Below are 21,478 nucleotides of genomic sequence, written 5' to 3'. Positions count from 1 at the left end.
CCTTTCTGTCCCATTCCGCAAACTTATTGAACTCCCCTCATACATACATAATTAAAAACACTAATTGGAAAAAATCATTGCAAAAAATCCGACATGCAGTGGGACTCAAATTCGCCATCCACTGGATTCGTGCTAATGTGCTATACCAATTATTGAGCATGTGCATCCGATTTAAATATTACTAAATTAACCAGTAGTTTTTATATCTTAGAGAGAATCAAATTAAAATGATATTTATTTGTACGCAGTTAAATTATTTTTACACAATTAAACAAAATAATACGATAATGTCACAAAATCTTAACTTTAATAAAACCTACTTACCTACCTATCAATATTATCATATAGTTATTAGTAATAAAGAATCATTTTAAAATGAGACCTCATTATGCATAGATACACCTACCTAATGTTAAAAACAAGTACCTAGGTATGCAGAGTTTACAAGAAATTGCGTAGGTCCTTTGATGTCGATTTACTCAACTTGGCCAGTGATAGTTCCACACTATCTTACAGGATCTGAATTGCCATAGGTACTTACTGGTTATATACCTACATACATACATACCAAGATATTAACCGATTAAGACTTGTAGGTATTCAACAAAAAAGTAAAGTAAATCTATAAATTACATAGATACTTACCTATAAATAAGTAACAATTTAAATAAGCATAGGTACCTTCCTAAATGCGTAGGTATTGATTGGTGTTACTTTGGGAGAGTGTCAAATTATGCGCAATTACATAATAAGTGGGTACCTAGGTATATCTACGTAATGTTGCATGCTATACCTAGGTATATTCAGAAATCATAAAACTTATAAATATCTACTTATGCCAATAATAAATTATCACAGGTTTGGGCAATCGCTGTATGATATATTGTTCTATATTCTATAAGCACATGGCTGTTCAATTATGTATTAACCATTTAGGTAGATTGGTACATAAATACATAAGTAAGTAATATTTACTAATTCATTTAGTAGCTGATTTTACTAAATAATCATAATAATAAACTGTGTTGCATCGGTGCGCACAACTTCCGTCCCACGCCAAACGCGTTACATCGGCGCGCGCAACGTTGTGACATGCCAAAAATACTCTGATCTGTTTTCCCAAACGCACCAAAAGAAGTATAACTTCAAAAAAATAGTTTATAAATGAAAATGAAAATCTGTGTTTTGACAGATGCTACATAAATTTTGTGTTTCTCAAGTCTGCCACTAATTGAAGGTGTCCCTATTAAAAGGATCAATATAATTTATATTGGTATCAAAAGTGATTTGATTGTATTTAAAGGGCCTATATAACAGTATACACAGCGTGGGAATTTAATTTTCATAATATCACCACACTTCTATCAAAATTCGTTCGAAAAGATTGGCTAACATGGAAGAGGGGTCTAAATGTAATGTACAATTTGATACTTTTACTTTTCTTTATTTTTTATTGTCTGGTCTATTACGTGTTATCTTAAAATATCATTTTTAAAATAAGAAAATTCTTATCTTAATATACACATAAAAAAATGTTGTATTTATTTCGCTAAGTGATTTTAATCTCTCCTGAACATTTTTGTTTTGGCATATAGACCCTTTTTATAGGGACGGGATGCCTTCAATTAAAGATAATGCTAGATGTTAGTGAGGTTAATATAATGGTGACATCTTTGCATCTGGTCCTTAGCAACAAAAATTAACATTTATATGCACATACATGTCTTATTTCATGCACATACCTTCAAATCCAGTGCCTGTGACAGTGAATTCATGATGATCAATCTCCCCATTAATGTAACACTTAATTGAACTGGACTAATAGTCTCCACTAAAACTACCAACGTCACTTTATTATCACTCTCATTACTTCTCAGTTCAATTGTGTTGAGACCAACTTCATCCATCTTGAAATCTAAAAAAGATATATGTATTTATATTATATTAAAGCCTATTTACATAATGTAAAGCAGCATTTATTTTCAGTAAAATTCTATTGATGTAAACGCTTTTTGTCGAGCGAGCGAGCATTCTTTTGGATTCTACAGAGATTCGCTGCATTTAGCTAGCATGCACTAAGAATGCTCGTTAGTTTGATCTAAACGCATGCTAGAGCGAGAGTACAGTTGTGTTGAGCATTATTTCGTGTTCCGTCGCACTCCCTGGTGGACCGATTTCATCAAAGTGTTCTTCGCTCGCTGCCAAACATACATATACGATTACTAAATATTACATCACTTTTGCGTATTGCTACATGTTGCATGGAAATAAAAATTGACCAGCCAAAAACGCGACTAAGTCGTGCACTCGCGAACAAACAAATGTGATAGTTTAAACCAAACGAACAAAATCACAGAAAGAGAGCCAGAGCATTTACTCTATTCTAGCTCTTTTTATTTAAACTTGTTTTGTGGATTTTGTTTACTAGGCGTTTACATCAGGCGAGCAGGAACAAAATGCTCTAGCTCCCGCTCTATGTTCTTGTTCGTTTGGTCTAAATAAACCTTAAGAGAATTAAGCAAGAACCTAATCTATGCAGAGAAGAGAAAGACTCAGAAATCTTTACACAAAAAACTATTTGAGACAAGCCGACCATAGACCGTTTATTACAAAATTTTGGGTTAATCCAAATACATGAATTTGTTATCCATTACTGTACATATTTATGGTTGCAAAATTATTAACTTCCTTCCAATAAACACTATTTATCAATGGGTAACGTAATGATGTGATGTAATAATGTAAGCCGGAAAAGTTCTTCACATACCTAATGATCAGCATTGACATAATTGAAGATGTTCTCATTTGGTCAGTTATGGATTTGCATCGCCAGATGACAACTACCATTACCAACTCAACAAGTAAAAATAAAAAATTCGATGGAAAGTGGGTAACTTCAACCGAATTTGACATTCATTAGGTACTTTCAGTCCAGAAGTCATGTCTGTAATATGTAATTAGCTTCATTTATAATATTAATGTTTCACGGCATGTTTCGAGCAGTTCTAATACATCGAAATATGTCATTCAAAAGTGTGCATAATCAAGAATATACTCAATTCAATCAGTTTTATTCGACATAACAACTCACACAAGTAACACCCAACATACTATTGCTTTTAGATCACATTCAGAAGAACAAAATTCAAACTGCTATAACTAGAATTGTTGCCACAATTAAAGAGATAAATCTCGAAATATCGACATCACTAATCAGCGGATATTCCGTCACTAGAAGGTATAGTAACTTCCATGATGCGTGCCAATTTTAGTGCTCTCCAAGAATAAAGATGTGTTTCTCTGGAACCAATGTTAATATTTTCAGACGTCGTCGATGCGAAGAGTGGAGGAAGGCTGTTAAGTTCCGATATAAATATTGCACACTGGACATTTTCAGTTATACGTATATGTTTTCATTGAACTAAGACTACAGATTGCAGATTGTGCTGGTTAGTTTTTATAAATCAATTAAACCCTGACTAAACTAAACCATAATAGTTTAAGTATGCTATGGGCGATCTGACAAAAATGGTGCACACTTTTTCATTCAACTTATTTGTTTTAGTCGAAAAATACATATTACAAATGATGTTGGTTAGTTTTTTTTAATTCACAAAGCCCTGCCTAAACTAAACCATAATCGATAAAAAATATTCATCTATCTATAAAATATCTAAAAAAAAAATACACATTATTATACAATTACATATTTTTTGACTTTTATCTTTTATGACTTGGTTTCCGCATACGTGGGCCGAAATGTGGATTTTATGGTATTTTCAGAGCATAATCCTGGACGCTGTTTAAACGTTGCAGATAATCTATTTATATAATTTTGAAGCTTTATTATCCTTAATTTTTATATTAAACATTTGATGACTGCATACAGTATTTTTATTAAGTACATTAAATAGTATTCTTTTATAGTTTAAATCTCTCGATCTAATGTTTTAGAATACAGTCATATTTCAGTACATCCATGTGCAGTGGTGTTAAGATTTTTTAGGTTTATTAATTTTTAAACGCATTTATAAAACCATTAGGAAAATTAATGTTAACGTTATATAGTGAAATATTTACGATAAACAATATATTTTATAGTCTCTGTGATCCAAAATTTGACAAGAATTAGGCATTTTATTCTTCAAAAATCGGCACGATTAACAAATTTAAAGATGATTCTAAAGATACTGATTACAAGCAATGACTTTGACCATTCAAATGTGATAAACATCCTACGAATAATGATTGTTTTATAATAATTATTGAAAAAAATGTTTTTTTCGGTTAGGTACATGTTCAAACACGCGCGTTAACATGATCTTACTCCCTACTTAATTTATCGCTTGTCAATTTATGGCTACGGCCGTATGTTGTAGCTTAACCACTGGGAAATGTCGATAGAAATGGCTTATTTAAAAAAAATACTACGTATTCTTAAGTCAATAATTATTATATTAAAATATGTGAATCCTAGCTCTTTATACTGAGACTGAGGCGCAGTAGGCTCTTTGTGCATTAGGAGAATAGCTTAGCTTGATGACGAGTGCCCGACAGATAAATGGAGTATTTCTTAGTGGCCGTGAAAGCCAAGTTATTTAATTTGTAATACTTTTGTGTCAGTCAAATATAATATGTTTGTTAAAGTTGAAGAATGGCAATAGTAGAGTGTGATAGATCACTGTCAGTTTTGATACTGGATAGTATATCACAGCCTACTTGAAGTTGAACATGCCAGATACAGTGTATAGTGTATTCCTTTCTGTGCCTCAAACATTACTCATTGATAAGACCATAAAGATCATATAAAATAGATAAAATGTTACAATTGTTATTGATTCAATTAATCAGATAACGAAGTGTATGCTTGTTTTTAAAAATAATCTTTATTTATTCAGTTTATTTAAACAAAAATGCGAATATGTGCAAGCACCTACGTTTAAATTTATAATTGCCAACCGTAATTTATCAAAATATGCCAGGAGGGGGAAAAGAAAATATGCTAAATGACAGAAAAATACTAGATTTTCTCAAAATTAACAAAATGTCTAGAACTTACTAGTTCAAAAAAACACATAGAATAATAAACAACTACATAATTTAAAAATACTTCTGAGAAATATTATAACCAATAGAAATAGAGTATTGTAAGAACCATAAGTTAAAATTCGTCGCAATTAGATAAGACACCTATAGAACAGTGGTCAGTGCACGTAGGCGCGATTCCCGAGAGTGCTGGGTGTCGTATTTTTTTCAAAAAGGTTATATATTTCTCAGATGTATTTTCAAATTATGAATGTTTAATGAAAAGAATGTTACATTCTTTTAAACCTTGTGAATTATTCGTTGAATAAAAAAAATAGTTTAAAAAATATAAAAAACAATTTTTCACGAGAATATTTTTTTAATTAAAAACTGATTAACGAAATAAAAGTTCCGAAATTTGGTCATGATTTACGATAATATATTGTATCAAATCTATTTTATCGGTAAAAATAGACAGTGCAAAATGCTTCCATGTTTATTTTCAAGCAAACCTATTGTGTGCGGAGTCGAAAACGTTAATTTTAACGCCATACGATAGGTGTGAATCTTGCGAGCTAGATGGCTGTTCAATAAAGTCTATATCTGGCAAGAAAAACGCTAATTTGGCATCGCTGATTGATCCTGACGCAGTCAAAAAAAGTCACAATAGACGCTCGGCAAAACTGACGGAATGTGATAACTGATATATATTTATATATATATAAGTATATATACTTATATTATCACTGATATGAATGTTGTTGGTAATTTTCGGCTTATTAGTAAGTGGAGATTGTTTAGTTGGTAATGCACATTGATCGGAATCTGATGGATGCAGGTTCGAGTCTTTTAATGGCATACATTTGGAATTAAGTAAGATGTGTAAACTGTGTTACTCAATGACATTTGACAGCAGTCATGGGCGGTCGGGCTAAAAAAAATATCACGTCTGACAGTAAAGTTAACTTCCCGGGATAATTAAGTGACTGAATACGACATATCATATGTATCACTTTTTTATTGCTTTAAGAGTTAAGTAAGTTAGAATACGCTACAGGTTTTTTTCCCCTGTTATTGCATTGCTTTGGATAGCACCAGAGCTCGACATGGAATGAAGAATTTGATTTGACGGAACCGAACTCTATGCGATTTATCTACTGGAACCGAACCTTTAAAATACCTTTTAATTGGGTAGTAACAATGATAATTATTATATAAACAGCGATATGCATGTATAGAATATCAAAAACTGTAAATAAATACAAAAAATAGCTTGTGTGGCAATACGTTTAAATTAAATAAATAATGCTAGTATCCAAACAGCCAAATGTATAGATCCACCACACTCCCTCGAGAAACTTTTGAATTAACAATTCAGAGACAATCTTTTTACAAGTCTGGCCATTCAGTTTGGCGCTATAACTTGGTGGTTGGTGGTTCTATTTTGTAAAATGTCAATATCAAAATGCATATATATATTTGATTCAAAATAAATAATTTAATAAGATTTTTGTATTTTATAATATATAATTTGGCGTTAAAGTGAATGACCGAGTTTGTACCACGATTGGCTCTGGTAAATCATATATAGATTAAGAAGTAAATAATACGTAGGTACCTATACAATAAATTTATATTAGATTCGCAAAAGTATAGCATAATCTATTATTGAAATGCAGTCAAATTTAGATCTGTGATTTTATTTTCTAATGTCTTTTTCTTTATAAACCAAATATTACCATCGCCATATGATTATAATAGTCAAAAACATCTAACTATAACCGGATCTAGTATAACGGGTAAAAGTAATACAAACTATCCATTAGTCGCGAAATGATCCGTAATTCCCCGGACTATATGCAAACTGTATTTAAGTGTTTAAAGGACAAAAATAGTTTATTAAGATTTTTTTCTTTTTGTGTGCAAGCATAGAATTTTTAAATGATGTTTTCGTAATTTTGTTAAATACCATAAATGAGTTTAAAAGCAAAAACGCCACTGTCCATAAAAATACGAAGATGACATACTTAGATACATGTACAAAGTAATCATAAAATATTCTTGTCTACATGTAGGTACCTACAACCGACAGATTAAATACAACATCCCGAGATAATATTCAAAAATGAATTTACAAAATTGGGTTTACATGCAAAGTCACCACTGTGCATAGTAATTATGTAATGACATGAAAATTTGATTTTCCATGAAATAACAAGGACAGTGGTATTTTACAACGTTTTTATTAGCTCGTATTCTTGTTTGTCCGGTGGTTGTTTGTCCAGTACAAATCTTGCAATGGATTTTTGACTAACTTCCCGACTAGAGCTCGACATTTGAAACTTTTAGAATATATCAGAACACGATGCCAATGCATTCTTTTAATACTTTTAACCATCTTTAATAACGCTTTCGCTGCTGAATAGATAATGAGATTTTAATTGCACCCTTTAAAATGCACGTTAATTACATCGATCGGCCGCCTGGTCATTACGCATCGTGGGCGTCTTCCGCGTCCAAAGTATTAAGCATAATTGAATTCATTTTAAGTTAATTCTGTTTTGTATGGAAAGTAAAAGACTATTATTGGTTGCAAAGGGGGTGGTCCTAGCAACTAAATTATTAATACATACGTGCGTTACTATTGAAATCAAAATGACATTTCAGTATTCTATATTTGTTTGTTTTTTATTTACTTCATATCAAGTACAAGTTTGAGCATATTGAGCATAATAATTCAACAGAAAATTTTAAAACGTTGTATATAAACAGTTCTTTTTATCTTGTAATTATTTGCTTTTATAAAACTCAATTATAATTAACATCGCGAACATATTGTATAGTACAGGATTAACGTCCTGCCTCTGTGCTGGATGTAATGCCGGGGCCACACCGGCAACAAGTCGCGCGACAACTCGTTAAATTTTACGATAATTATCATAATTGCTTAAGAAATTTTACAATAATTATCATGCTTATCGTAAAATTTAACGAGTTGTCGCGCGACTTGTTTTCGGTGTGGCCGCACTTTAATACGTCTGACGGAAGAATTTTCGCGGAGGAATACTTTTAGCGTTAGTAGTCCCGGCATATCGTACTAATTTATGTAATAGCTATCGAATTTATAAGCGAATAAAAAAAATAATATTTATAAACATATGATATAGTACGTGGCCGACCCTCCCTTACAATGCAGCTGTGATACAAAAGCGATATACGCGCTGTAAATCTGGCATGGCGGAAGGCGCAAGAGTTGGCGATGGACCGAGGGAAAAAGGCGGGAACTTATGATTTCCTTATGCCTCAACGCTGGGGGTTCACAGGGTGAAAGAAGAAGAAATATGTAGGTATTAACAAACGATTAACGTCGTTATTTCTTCAATATCTATGTTGAAATGGCATACAAAAAAACATACGGCATGTAAATAGATGAAAATTCTAAAAACATATTTACTTAACTGTTCACGAAAATATCTAATAACATTAAAAAGATTTTTATTTTTGTTTTCAATGGACGTTTGTTGTGTTAAAACTGTGCGATTACTTGAGTATTGATATTTCAAAAGGGCTTATTTACATTTTTAACCTTGAAGCAGATTTTGATTTCAAAACCTTTATAATGTTGAAAAGCATATTTTTTTCTGCGTCACAAAAAGGTCTTAAACAAAACGACATTAAGTCCAACACTCATTTGTGAAAACGTCACGAATTCGCAACAAAATGCGTTATTATTTACGTAGTGGTATAATGACATCATATTTTTAATTTGTTCAAAAATGTAGTGCTGTGGCATATACTTGCAAATATTTATAGTTATTTTTTATAGTTTTGACCAAACGGACATATTTTTCAGATGTCTTTTAAATATAAAAATAAATCCAACGCCATTAATTTAGAAATAAGATTTTTTTAGAGATTATTAAAAATGTTATATAAACATTTCGGAAATCTACTGATTTGCGTTTTACAAAAATCTTTTTTCCCCCTTATATGAAGCTCTCAGTCGCTAAATGTTGTGAAATTGAATATAATCTCTGTGTTGCATTTATTATTAACAAATACATTTCAATTTGTACGCCAAGTTTATGAGTAAAACATGTATATTTTACTATTATACTACTTTTATAACTACTTTACTATTATATAGTTTACTACTATTAGAATTCACCGCATCACAGTTCATCGTAAGCTATCTTATCGGAAAAAGATGACAGTATAGCACTGAGATAAAAAATAGCGCGTAAATAATACTGATTTGTATCAAATTTCTGTAATAATAACGTTGCCTTGATATACGAGCACCTACCTACCAGAATTTTGTATAAATATTCAAAAATTTCTTATAACTTACAAACTCCTTTTTATGTATTTTCCTCGTATTCCGGTGTTTTTTTGTTACATATTTTTGATCTCAATTCTATACGGTCAAATATTTCCGATACAGTAGATCTCGATTGATTTGTTGTTACGGCCAACTGCATATGTACAAATTTCCGGACACGGACTTTATGACTGGCTGATTTCGTTCTGACCAAAAGGGTAAGATCTTGTTTGCGCATTGAGTTTCTCGGTTTATATTTAGCAAAAAATGCTCGTCGTATCCGGTATTATTTATACACCGGCGTATTTCCAAACACAATTCTAATTGGGCGGAAATTATGATTTGCAATCTCGGGAATTCATTTCTCACGCATCACTTCTGAAAACGACATCAGCCTAGAAGTTAGAAGAAGAACTGTACTGGTAAACAAATCTTATTACGTTTTACAGATACACTTCATATCAAGACTTCTCTCAACTACAACTAATATTAAGTGCACACCAAAGATGTTGTAAAAACCTTCTACACAGATGGAGCCTAAATGTATGAAATTGAAGATATGACAGCAGTGACAATCTTTGAAACAGCGGCGATTTTCTTTGATGCTATCGATTCATCATAAGATTTAAAAATGAGCCTCTAAACAGTTCAAGCCAGTCACACAATTATTAAATCACAAATTGAGTATAAAATTTTACTCAAATATATAAATATATCGTGTAACAAAATCCCTGCAAGAAACGGTGTCCGGAAACTTGTACGTATGCAATTCGCCGTATCACACTTCACCGCGAAATGTTGTATCGGAAATATAATCTGGTCGTAGATTAAAGACCGTCGTATAGTACTGAGATAAAATGCATGTCTAAATAAAACACAGTTCTGTCGGTTTACACTTTACAGGAAGCCAGCAAGCAGCAAACAAATTTTGAAAACAGCCGATATGATTTTTTTCTAGGTTAGGTTTTCACTCTCGAATTAATGAATTTTGCCAAGTTAGCTATAAAAATTGAATTAATGTTCCCATTGAATCTAATAAAATTGGAGACCGGGAGTATAAATAGTACGGTCATCTCTTTCCGATAAGAAAGCTCACGGCGAACTGTGCCACGGTGAAATGTTTTACGCACAATTTACATGTAACCGCAACTAACATCAAAAGGACCTATGTACAGCACAAACAGATACGTACTTGTAGGGGAAGGGTGTACAAAATGGCATGGGGTTTTGTTTATTGAGAAAAAGAATATCAAAACATGTAATTTGACTGTAAAGCAGTGCTCCGCAACCTTTTCCTACCCACGGCACACCAAAGGTCTTCCCACCACACGTAAAACAGTTAATACACCAAAACATGGACCCCACATCCTGATATTTTTGGCGAGACCCCCTACCTATCGCTTAGGTTAAAGACAGCGTGATACTCTAAAATAGCGTTTTTCAAATAGTGTTCGAGGTATAATTAATGGTATTGATTTTATGTTTACCGATTTTTCGTATGGTTATATTATATTAATATAATTATAGTTACTTGTCGGGTTAGGAATAATTATTTGTCGAGTATTTGACACAATAATAATAATTGTATCCTACAATCAGGTGTTTTAAAATATCAACATTAACGTAGTAAAATAGCGCCGCAGGCGACTTTTTTTGACTCTACAATGGTAACTTAACTGCGATAGCCTTGTCTGAAATCCGAGGATATTTTTTATTAACCGAAATCCAGAAAACAGCCAATGGAATATCGGCGAAGTTCAGTTTCAGCGTCCCGTCATTTATCAATTCAACAAATTCTTCTCGAATTTATAGGAAATAGAATAGAATTTTCGGCATTGGTTGCAAAAGGGTTTCGTCTCCAGTCGCATTGATTGTATGAAAGTACTGATGAAATTTATTTTCCAGCAAAGTTAAATGTTTTAGAGACGGATCCAAAATTGATTGCTTGTTTGCAATGGTGGTCTGGTAGTTCCTATGGACCATTTGTAGAGATCCTTGTCTTAACTTCTTCTGCCGAAGTTCGAGTTTATTTTTTAATTCTTTTAATTTATCAGAGAACGTCAAGATATTTTCATTCTGACCTTGCATTGTTTTATTAAGTTCATGCAGGTGCTCAAATATATTACTAGCCATGTACGCAAATTTGGCTATTGCATCGCGGCACACCTAGCATCGTCTCACGGAACACTAGTGTGCCACGGCACACCGGTTGCGGAGCACTGCTGTAAAGTAACACGATTTTTTAAAAATATATATAGGCATATTTATATTAACAAAATGTTACATAAGTGATAGCAAAAAAAAAGAAATAAAAATAAATAGCTAAAAACCATATTACCCCTCAGGAGGGGTAACACCAGGGTCTACAAAATGGCATACAACATAAATATTTATCAAAAATAGAAAATCATAATTTCAAATAAAAATGACATGTTTTACGAAGAACAAACTTCGCCGAAAAATATTTTTACTTTTATATCTAAACCAGCACAATCAGCATGAGCCCATTTTCCACATTTCATGCATCTTAGCCAAGTACAGGCACAATTATCATCTATTCTGACAGTAGAATGTCTTTAGTATTCGAATCGATCACCAATCTTTTTGTGACACTTTGCGGCACTGCTTTGAAAGAAAGATATTGAGAAAGGGTTATGGAACGTACTCAACCATTCAAAAGCCTTATATTCAATTTACCAGACGGGATAAGGAAGGTCGGGAGAAATAGTTTGCAGTGGTTGGACTGTGTAGAAAGAGACACACGATCCCTGAGGCTAAGGCGTTTAAGGGAACTTGCTGCAGACGGAGGGAGTGGAGACGTTTGCTGGAGGTGGGTTAGACCCGCATTGGGTTGTAATGGCAATGGTGAATGAATTCCGTCCAATTTCATTGTAAGAAATATTCGGGATTCAAAATATTAGAATCGTGGGATTTTGACTTTTGTTTTTTGTATGAAAATATAATGGTTAATTGAATGTATATTATTAAACCCCAATATTATAATGTCAAGAGCACCAATGGGTCTATTCTATATACAAGGCAGCTATCGACAGATAAATTGATAAATATTATCAATATATCATATTTATGTATTGATGTAATATAATTGTTACAATAAGTAAACCGTCAAAACTGTGTATCTCGCTCAAAAAGTCGCACAACCAGTAGAGGGGCTGTTAAAACATAGCACTTTTTGACAGTTAAATATAATAAACTGCCATCGATAGTCGCCTCGTGTATAGAATAGCTACGCAGAAACAAATACTGGGTCTGAAAAATACACATTATTTTTCAATGTGTGTTAGAAGTCATAATTCATAATAATATGGACTTAATAAGTTGAGCAAGTGGGTAATATCCGTTTCTCATAAAAAAATCTGTTAATACAACCTTCACAACCTGAAAATATTCTGAAATATCATACCTACGTACTACGATAATAATGATTATCCTTCCAAATTTAAAGGTATTACAGGATCGTAAAAAATATGCATAGTTATGAATTAAAATCATCAATCAAGAAAGAATTACTAAATTTAATGTGAAATTTCTAGAATATTTCTTGTTAGTAAGTATGTTTATCATTAATATTATATGTCGGTGGCAGACCACAACTTTTTGTTGATGTTTCGTAAGGTAATTTAGGCTCGTCTAATCCGGAGATGGAAAAAAATACTAATTCCGTAATCCCCGAAATCGATGCAATGCCTAGTGGGGATATACATAATAATATGTCGTTTTCGCTTCAACAAAAAATTGCCTTTTCTTGAGCATATCTTTGGCTGGCGAAAAGATCCCTAAACGTCCGCCGACGCAAATGTACGATTTGTGCCCTCCGGTAAACTAAGCAACTAAGCTTCTTGCATATTATGGTATGTCACATACAGATGTTTGGTGGATTAAATTCAAAATAGATTTAATTTCTTATTACCATTTCCGCGATGGTAATCATATTGATGTGAATGATTTATTTTTTAGTGCTAACAGTATTTTACTTAAGTATTATTATATTCAAGTCATTTATAATATGAGTGAGATTATAGCTTTTATAATCTATGCAATCATATTCGATTGTGAAGAACAGACTATCGCTGGAGATATTAACATACATAATAGGCAACCGAGAGCTCACTTGAAAGATGAAATAATTAAGATTAGCTGAAGTATTTGACAAAAAAGTCTGAGGACCCGATAATAGTGGAGACAATTGGGTGAGGTCTTTGTCCAGCAGTGGATCCGGAGTAAGGTTACCAGATGAAATTAAAAATAATAGTTGATACGTAAAAAACCTATCAGTAGATCGCCATAATGTATGAAATGAATATTAACCAAAATTGGAAAAATAGCTTTTAAATCATACAATTTGTTATAATCTTTTATAGGAAGATTTTTTAGGAAACCATGTAAAAAGTGACTATTTCTCAAATATAAAATATCAGTAGTCATGGCTAGACAAAAAACCCTATATAATATAATGTCGGTCAATTAAAAAAAATAAAAAGATTTATATACATAAATATTGAGAAGACAAAAATATATAAGATTTCTTTGTAACATTCATATTATTATTATACCATGAATTTTATTTCGCAAGAATATTGCATAACATAGCGAAAAAAACTTCAGAATATACACAATTTCATTTTGCTATAAAAGAAAGTCTGCAATATACCGTGATTACTTATTTAGTAAAATGTTTTGGCAAAAAAACAACTTTGAAAATAATATGCAATGATAATATGAACCAATCGAAAGGAACGCTGGGGGAGAAATAATAAAGGAAAAAATACGACGGAACAAGAAAATAACCAGAGGAAAATAGAAAAACACAAAGGAAAGAACGTTACACAGACCAATAAAGAGACAGAATCTATGAGACGTCATCAATCATTGGTGTAAAATATTTGACAAAAGAATTTTATTAATGACCGTGTCACACCGGTTATTAATGAAACCAGAAAGTCTAATAATGATAATTTACTTACACGTTACCGCGTTTAGATTTTTGTAACAATACTAATTAAACAACCTTTTCTTTCTTTCTAAGTTTCGGGCTTTCTCATCTCTTGGGAATGAGATCAAAACGTCGAGTAACGAAAGATAAGGAAGAATGCATGGCAACAGACAACTACAAAAGTCTCAAGCCTTTATAGACAAACATACATCTATACATTATAGTTTACAAACAAATACCCGTTTTTTTTTAAATTCCGCTGACGATAGAACATAATATATGTGAATGCACTGACAAACAAAAGCGATCATCTTTGCGTGATTTTTTCTACTCTTCCGTCGGACGTTGCATAGATTTCCTGTAATGCTATTTTGATTAATGCGCGTAAAACTGCACAAATACAATTTAATTGAGGTGTGCAAACGCATTGAGTTTCGCACAACATATGTTTGTACACACATTTGTATGCGTGAAGGTGCGTATCAATCTGTAGGCTTTAATTAACCTAATACTAATTTATGTGACAATGTAAACCATATAAACCGTTTTGAAGAGTTTAGCTTATCAAAACCAATGGTACACCTGGCATTCTCGATAATGTGGTTAACACACAAACTTTAAGTAAAATAGAAAGGTAACGAATGAAGGTAATTCAATTAATTTATTTTAAGATATTGGGCTCGCTAAACCAAAATGGTCTAAATGAAAATTTGTAACTTTACAGGAGAGCAAATTGAAAAAGCACCATTTTGTTTAACTTCACTATATTTTTTTCACTACTTTCCCCTACCAAAAATAGTTGTAACTTCATCACGAATATGTCTCGCTGACGAAATATTGGGAAACTTTATAAGACACTTTAAATAAGATCCCCACAAATCATCAATTTTTGTCAAAATGTACTTTACCCCCTAACTCGATTTTAAGTCATTTGGACGTATGTCATCTGGAATTTTTTAAATACGTAGCATTAACATATTATTATAAAACAGTGAGCAGTTTACAGTAATCTATTTTAGAAAATTATAAAAAACGTCCGATTAGATTCATCTCACCTAAGTGGAAAATGTATATATTTAAGGAAATTTGGCTGAACACTATTGTCCTTACAATTGGCAGGTTACTTGTTGTACACCTTGGGATAGCAGACAATATATTATGGAGTACACTTGATGTCGCCACATGAGCATGGAAAACGTGATGATGAAGAGATAAGTAAGTATTCATACATTCTTACAATATCAGACAGAAATTAGAGGAACACTATTTGGTTTTGAAGCTATAAGTCATTGTGTCATTTTGGCGAAAATAAGGTATTGTTCAGAATCTCATATTTCGTGCGTCAGCAAGGGTTATTCAGTGACGAAGACGACAGTTATATTTGGTAGATTAGTAGCTAGTGAAAATTATATCATGAAACCAATAAAATACAATCACAAATTGCTGTCCTGTAAAGATGCAGATTGTGACTTACGTCCTTTTAGATTATAATACTCGATTTTACACTGTTCGGTTACCATGGTTACGAGGAAGATCGCGTCAACGAATAATAAGTTGATGAGATGAGAGGTCCCAAGGATAATGAAGGGAGGTCGAACCTTTTGATCTGGTTCTTGATCCAGTCGACGCAGCCGTAGGCGTGGCCGGTCGGGGCCTGCGCGAGCGCCCTGGGTGGCGGTATGTGAATGATCGTGTACATGACGATGCATTGGTAATCCATAATTCGGACATGTCGCGGCGGCTCAGCGGGTCGGAGTGCGGCGGCCCGCCACCAAAGGTCGACTGACAGGCGGCCCGTCCATGCACGGTGGTCTTCTTGCTGCGTCGGCTCTTGGCAGCCGACTGGCGAGCGGCTTCTTCCGCGGCGCTCGAATCGAATTTGAAAAACGCGCCGATATTAAATTCTCTCCACGCGGACGTCCGCTCTTTCGCGCGTCCGACGGAATTTTGGCACACAAATAATATTCGACTAACTATCTTCGTGCTACGGCCTTCCCGCTGGCTGGTGTTTACACCGATTAATCAAAACGCGAACGCGCGCGGGAAGGGCTTCATGCGGTTTCTTTTAGACAAAAAATCTCCTACGGACGGACGGTCTTTTTTATATAGTTTTTAAATTAACACACTCATCGTCAGATGGACGCGGTGTTTATGGGGCACGTCGATATCATTCAGCTTTATCAACACTGATGTTTTTATTTTATTTTAAGAGCAAGCGATGCCTCTCTCTCAAAACATTTGTGAATAAAATAAAATCACAGTTCCAGAGGCAGTCAGTCGGTGAACTAATTCAGATTTTTAATTTTACTAGAATATTCTTACAATACTTTGTTAAAAAAATAACGTCAAACGGAATAGTTTAAGGGTTCTAGTTAAAATATACAAGCTCTAGGTTTTAAAGTCAGTACAAGTATTAGGCTTTTATTGTCTGGCATCGAATTTTGCGCCGTAAACGCGTGCATTTAAATACAAGTACAGGTCGGTTTGTGCGTGTTTATCAGTTTATCACTATTGTCCGTCTGATTGCGGGAGACGACGACGATCCCTCATTAAAATTACTATATTAATCTAAAATCACAAAGTTACTTTGTATATTAAAAAAAGAAAGAAGGGTATTCTCGATTGATGATTACATGGCGAATAAACAATTATTATTCTGTATGACGGGATTAGATAACGTCAACAACATCGCGTTTGTGCGTATATCGATCTCGTAAAAAAGCGTTGCAAAGAGATTGGGCCGGTGAGAGAATGCATTTTTGATTTGCTTGCGTTTGGGGCTCCGATTCAAACGGTATGACAAGCGGTGTGATTTAGGTAGATGGACGCGAATAGTTTAGTCCGGCTGGGGATAAGAGAGTGCGACAGGAGAGGCGCTACGCTAGGCTACTGACTGGCGGAGGGTGCGGCGCAGAGCTGCCACGCTCCGCCCGCCACCCCGCTCCGGTAGGATGCTGCGCGCGCCCCGCGCTGTGGACCACCGCGTATTGCTGTTTGCTCGATCTTCACCTTACATAATGATCAGCGGCGCATCTAGGTTATTGCCTACAGCCTGGCCTGGGGCGGCGAGTGTATTCTGCTCCAACAGCTGATTTTAATGAAAATATTATGAACCGCCACACAAAGGACCGAAAAGGCACGTTCGCGGTAGACAAGCTTTTTAATTTCGCGACTATCATAATATAAACTTTGAAAACATTACACTTATGACGTGTTAAATTATACTGTAAAAATAAAGATATGAATTTTAATATATAAAATGCGAAATCTCTTTCACCACAAGTGATAATCCATTTTTTAAATTATCACGAATTACTTTGTGTAGAGTTATAATTATTATTGCTAATACTCTATGGTAGAGGTAAAAATGAATTATATGTGGTGAATACCAAGACGTGATAATCCATTTTTAAAATTATCACGAATTACCACCAAGTTAAACACTGGATCTTTTGAAAAGATGAATTTTTATAGCGCAATTCGATATTATAAATAAAAGCTTAGTAATAAACAGAAACAAATAAGAAATCAACCCTTTTGAGGTATTACAATAATTATATTTACTGATTGATTTGATTGGTTTACAGTTTGGGCATGAATTTTTATGGTGCTGAATACTAATTCGAAATGCCTCGTAATATTTTGTAATTAGAAGCCCACTATATAGCAAGTTGGCGGCCAAAACAACATATTTTCTTTTCAGATTAGAATAGATAATATATTTAAAAATGTTTAAGGTGACGCATCAGTGAAACGCCAAATAATTTTCAACTGTACGCGCGACGAACTTTTGTACTCGCTTCGCATTCATTGAGAGAACGTCTAGTCGGACACACGTCACTTTGCTGCGTGATGGCGTCGGGCCAATTAATTCTAAAATCGTGTAAAGATGACTAAAAACGTTACCCATTTACTTTAAAAAGAAAACATGTCAATGAATATATTATTATTGTTACTAATAGAATAATAAACAGAACATAAAATGGACGTATGTTGGATTTATATGAGAAATAATATTTCGTTTGACAGGCGTCATTTTCACCCGCGACCCGCAATCCGCACATCGCCTAGCAACGATCTTTTTAGACCGTGCCTCAACTAATGCATGGCCTTAATACAAGACGTACATAATAAATAAATAATATATATATATGTATGCTGTGTCTATGTATGATAGCATAATAATTAACTCTTACATTTATCGATAAATTACCGATAAACCGGTATTTAGGTACTTCGAATTTTTATCGATTTACTGGTATCTTTTCATGTTCTAGTCTAAACGTATGTATTTGAATTCTAATTCCATCAAGTAGGTACCCTCGATCGATAGTGTTAATAATTATTATTAATCGTATGTTTTTGAGATACGCGGGTTCGTATCTCATGTCGGCCAAATCGACATGTTGTTTTTTCAATATACTGTGTGGATGCAGAGCATGTACCTAATTGGCTGAGATGATATGTTATTCCGATCTTCCGGCCATTTTTTTAAAGAAAGACTAAGACAATGTGAACTGTGAAATTTAAAAAATTTCCTTCAGAATCAGAAATCGAGGGCATTTTTAAGGCGATACTTCAGTGAAACGGCAAATAATTTTCAACTATAGGCGCGACGAAATTTTGGACTCGCTGGCACTCGGAGACCGAACGTCGAGGTGTGGATACGTAAATTTGTTTCGTGATGGCGACGGTGGTATTAATTCTAAATCGTGTAAAGATGACTAAAAACGTTACCCATTTACTTTAAAAAGAAAACATGTCAATGAATATATTATTGTTACTAATAGAACAATAAACAGAACATTAAATGGACGCATGTTGGATTTATATGACAAATTATATTTCTTTCGGTATGCGTCATTTGCACCCGCGACCCGAAATCCACGCATCGCCTAGCCACTATCTTTTTAGACCATGCCTCAACTGAGGTATAGCCTTAACCGAGAAATCAAAAAATCCCTTTGTTAGCTTAGCCTAGCGATTTCTTAAAAATCTCATTGATGATTTCTCGAGAAATGAGAATTCTCGATCACAACCTCTACTCTCTAGTCACAATATTCATGGACTATAATATCATTACATTACTGTCCGCAGAAAAAACAGCAATAATAAATACAACATAATGTTCAATGAGTGATCCTACCTTATCGTATTGCAAGTGGCTTTGTATGTGTCATTTATATTAGGCACAATAATTCGTCGCTGCACGCGAAATACCTCCAATGTGGCAAAGCCATGTTTAGGAGATAGAGACAAAAAACAGTGTTGAAAAATCTAGAACATTATTAATTAAATAAATAAAAATGCAGTTTAGTGGAGTAATATTATTTACACTATTTTGGATAATAAATATATAGAATTTGTACATAAGTTTCGCAGAAAATGCTACGTGGGTATTTTAAAATTTTAGGTTTATTTTGCAGTCTGCATAATATTATATATTTTGCCACAATTAAACACCGCAAGCGCGTGCACAATTTGTCCGATGTGCACAATCGAGTTGTTTAGTTATGTTTATCATAAAGTTTAGCAGGAATACATTACATTAGAGATTTATAACTTTCAACCAAAATGACAGCACATTGGATGTTTTTTGTCAACGATAATGAAAAAATCAAGGAATTCGTTGACACCAAAAACTCATTTTCGCAAAATTGGAAAATTGGAGATATTTCGCGTGCAGCGACGATATATCGGATGCTTAGGATGATGGTTAAAATATGTAAATTGTACGTGAAACATTTCACCGTGGCACAGTTCGCCGTGAGCGATCTTATCGGAGAGAGATGACCGTATACACGGTCTCCGATTTTATTAAATTCAATATGAACATGATGTTGGCAAAATTCATGAATTCAAGAATGAAAACCTAACCTAACCTAACAAATAATCCAGTATATCGGCTATTTTCAAATGTTTGCTGCTGGCTTCCTGTAAAATGTAAACCAACAAGAAGCGTGTTTTATATAGACATGAATTTTATGTCTGTACTATACGACCCAAAGAGGTTGGACGGTCTTTAATATACGGCCATACATTTCACTGTGAAGTGTGATACAGCGAACTGAATACGTACAAGTTTCCGGACACGTAGGATGATAGGGTGTTTTAGTCAAACAGTTTGGACTGGCTAGAAAGAGGTAGGTGAATTAGAAGATCCTATGAACTGTTTTAGGCATTCCAATCTCGGGATCCCGAGCTATTTTCGATACCTATGAATCCCGGGATTGATAAACACAATCCCGAAACTTTCGATATTGATTTTTTTTATCAATTTTTATGGAAAATAAAAACGAAAATATAACAGAAAAAACACTTTTAATAACAAATATCTGCATTAGAAATAAACTGAGTTTGAATGAAGTTTGATTTATAATCATGTGTAAGTTGCCGATTGATTTTATTTTTTCACATAATTAATAAAAATGAGAAAGATTGGAAAAAACAATGCTTAGCACTATTAACAAAAGTAATTCCACCATGATCTCATACGTTTTATGGCAGTTTCATATTTGGCTGACTAATTAGATCTATGAAGCGGAAAGGCCATAAGTAGGTACACCATGATATCTACTATTTTAAATCTCGCTAACCCATTCATAAGTTTTTATTATCAGAAACAGCAATCTCATATTAAATTCGCATTATTATTTATATTACAATATTATTTACTCCATTAAACTTATGTATTTCCAAGATTGAACGTATACAATATTAACAATAAATATCTTAAACAGTATAAATTATACTAGATTTATTTTTGACCGATTTTATCAATGTTATTTGTAAATATATTTTTTTTATATTAACAATGGAAAAAAATGCCAAACCCGGGATCAGAATTTTGGCTCGGGATTGGATTCCCTAAACTGTTTGTATCAAAAGCACTTAGTGATTCGTTGACAATTTTAGTATCGTTGAATTAGTAGTAAACAATAAATAGATCCAAAAAAAATTGAAGCTGATGATGTGGTCGAATGAGCGAAACTTGGATCACACACCATGTTGCACGGAACACCAGCTCACAAAAGATGGAGAGTTCTTAACGTTATTTATATTATCTATGCTTTTATTATGTATAACAAATCGTCAAAGCCTAATAATAGATCATTATTCTTTAGGAACAATAAAAATACTACACTCAAGAGGTGTAAATCGTCAATTCTTAGAAAAAT

At 33.4% G+C, this 21,478-nt stretch overlaps 1 protein-coding gene across 1 annotated transcript in view; it reads right to left on the bottom strand.

Moving 5' to 3' along the window:
- The window catches only part of LOC147079855 (intermembrane lipid transfer protein VPS13B-like), a 109,402-nt gene that overhangs the window by 22,639 nt on the left and 65,285 nt on the right, over positions 1 to 21,478 (bottom strand). The window contains exon 6 of the mRNA XM_085945106.1: positions 1,743 to 1,915. Coding sequence (XP_085801232.1) covers positions 1,743 to 1,915 — 173 coding nt within the window. The remainder of the gene's footprint in view (positions 1 to 1,742; positions 1,916 to 21,478) is intronic.

Source organism: Rhyacophila brunnea, unplaced genomic scaffold (genome assembly GCF_057557595.1).
Source record: "Rhyacophila brunnea isolate RB1 unplaced genomic scaffold, BYU_Rbru_1.0 scaffold_1, whole genome shotgun sequence".
NCBI classification, from domain to species: Eukaryota; Metazoa; Arthropoda; class Insecta; order Trichoptera; family Rhyacophilidae; genus Rhyacophila; species Rhyacophila brunnea.
The sequence above is the reverse complement of the archived record's forward strand: the minus strand, read 5'-3'. Positions and strand labels throughout refer to the sequence as shown.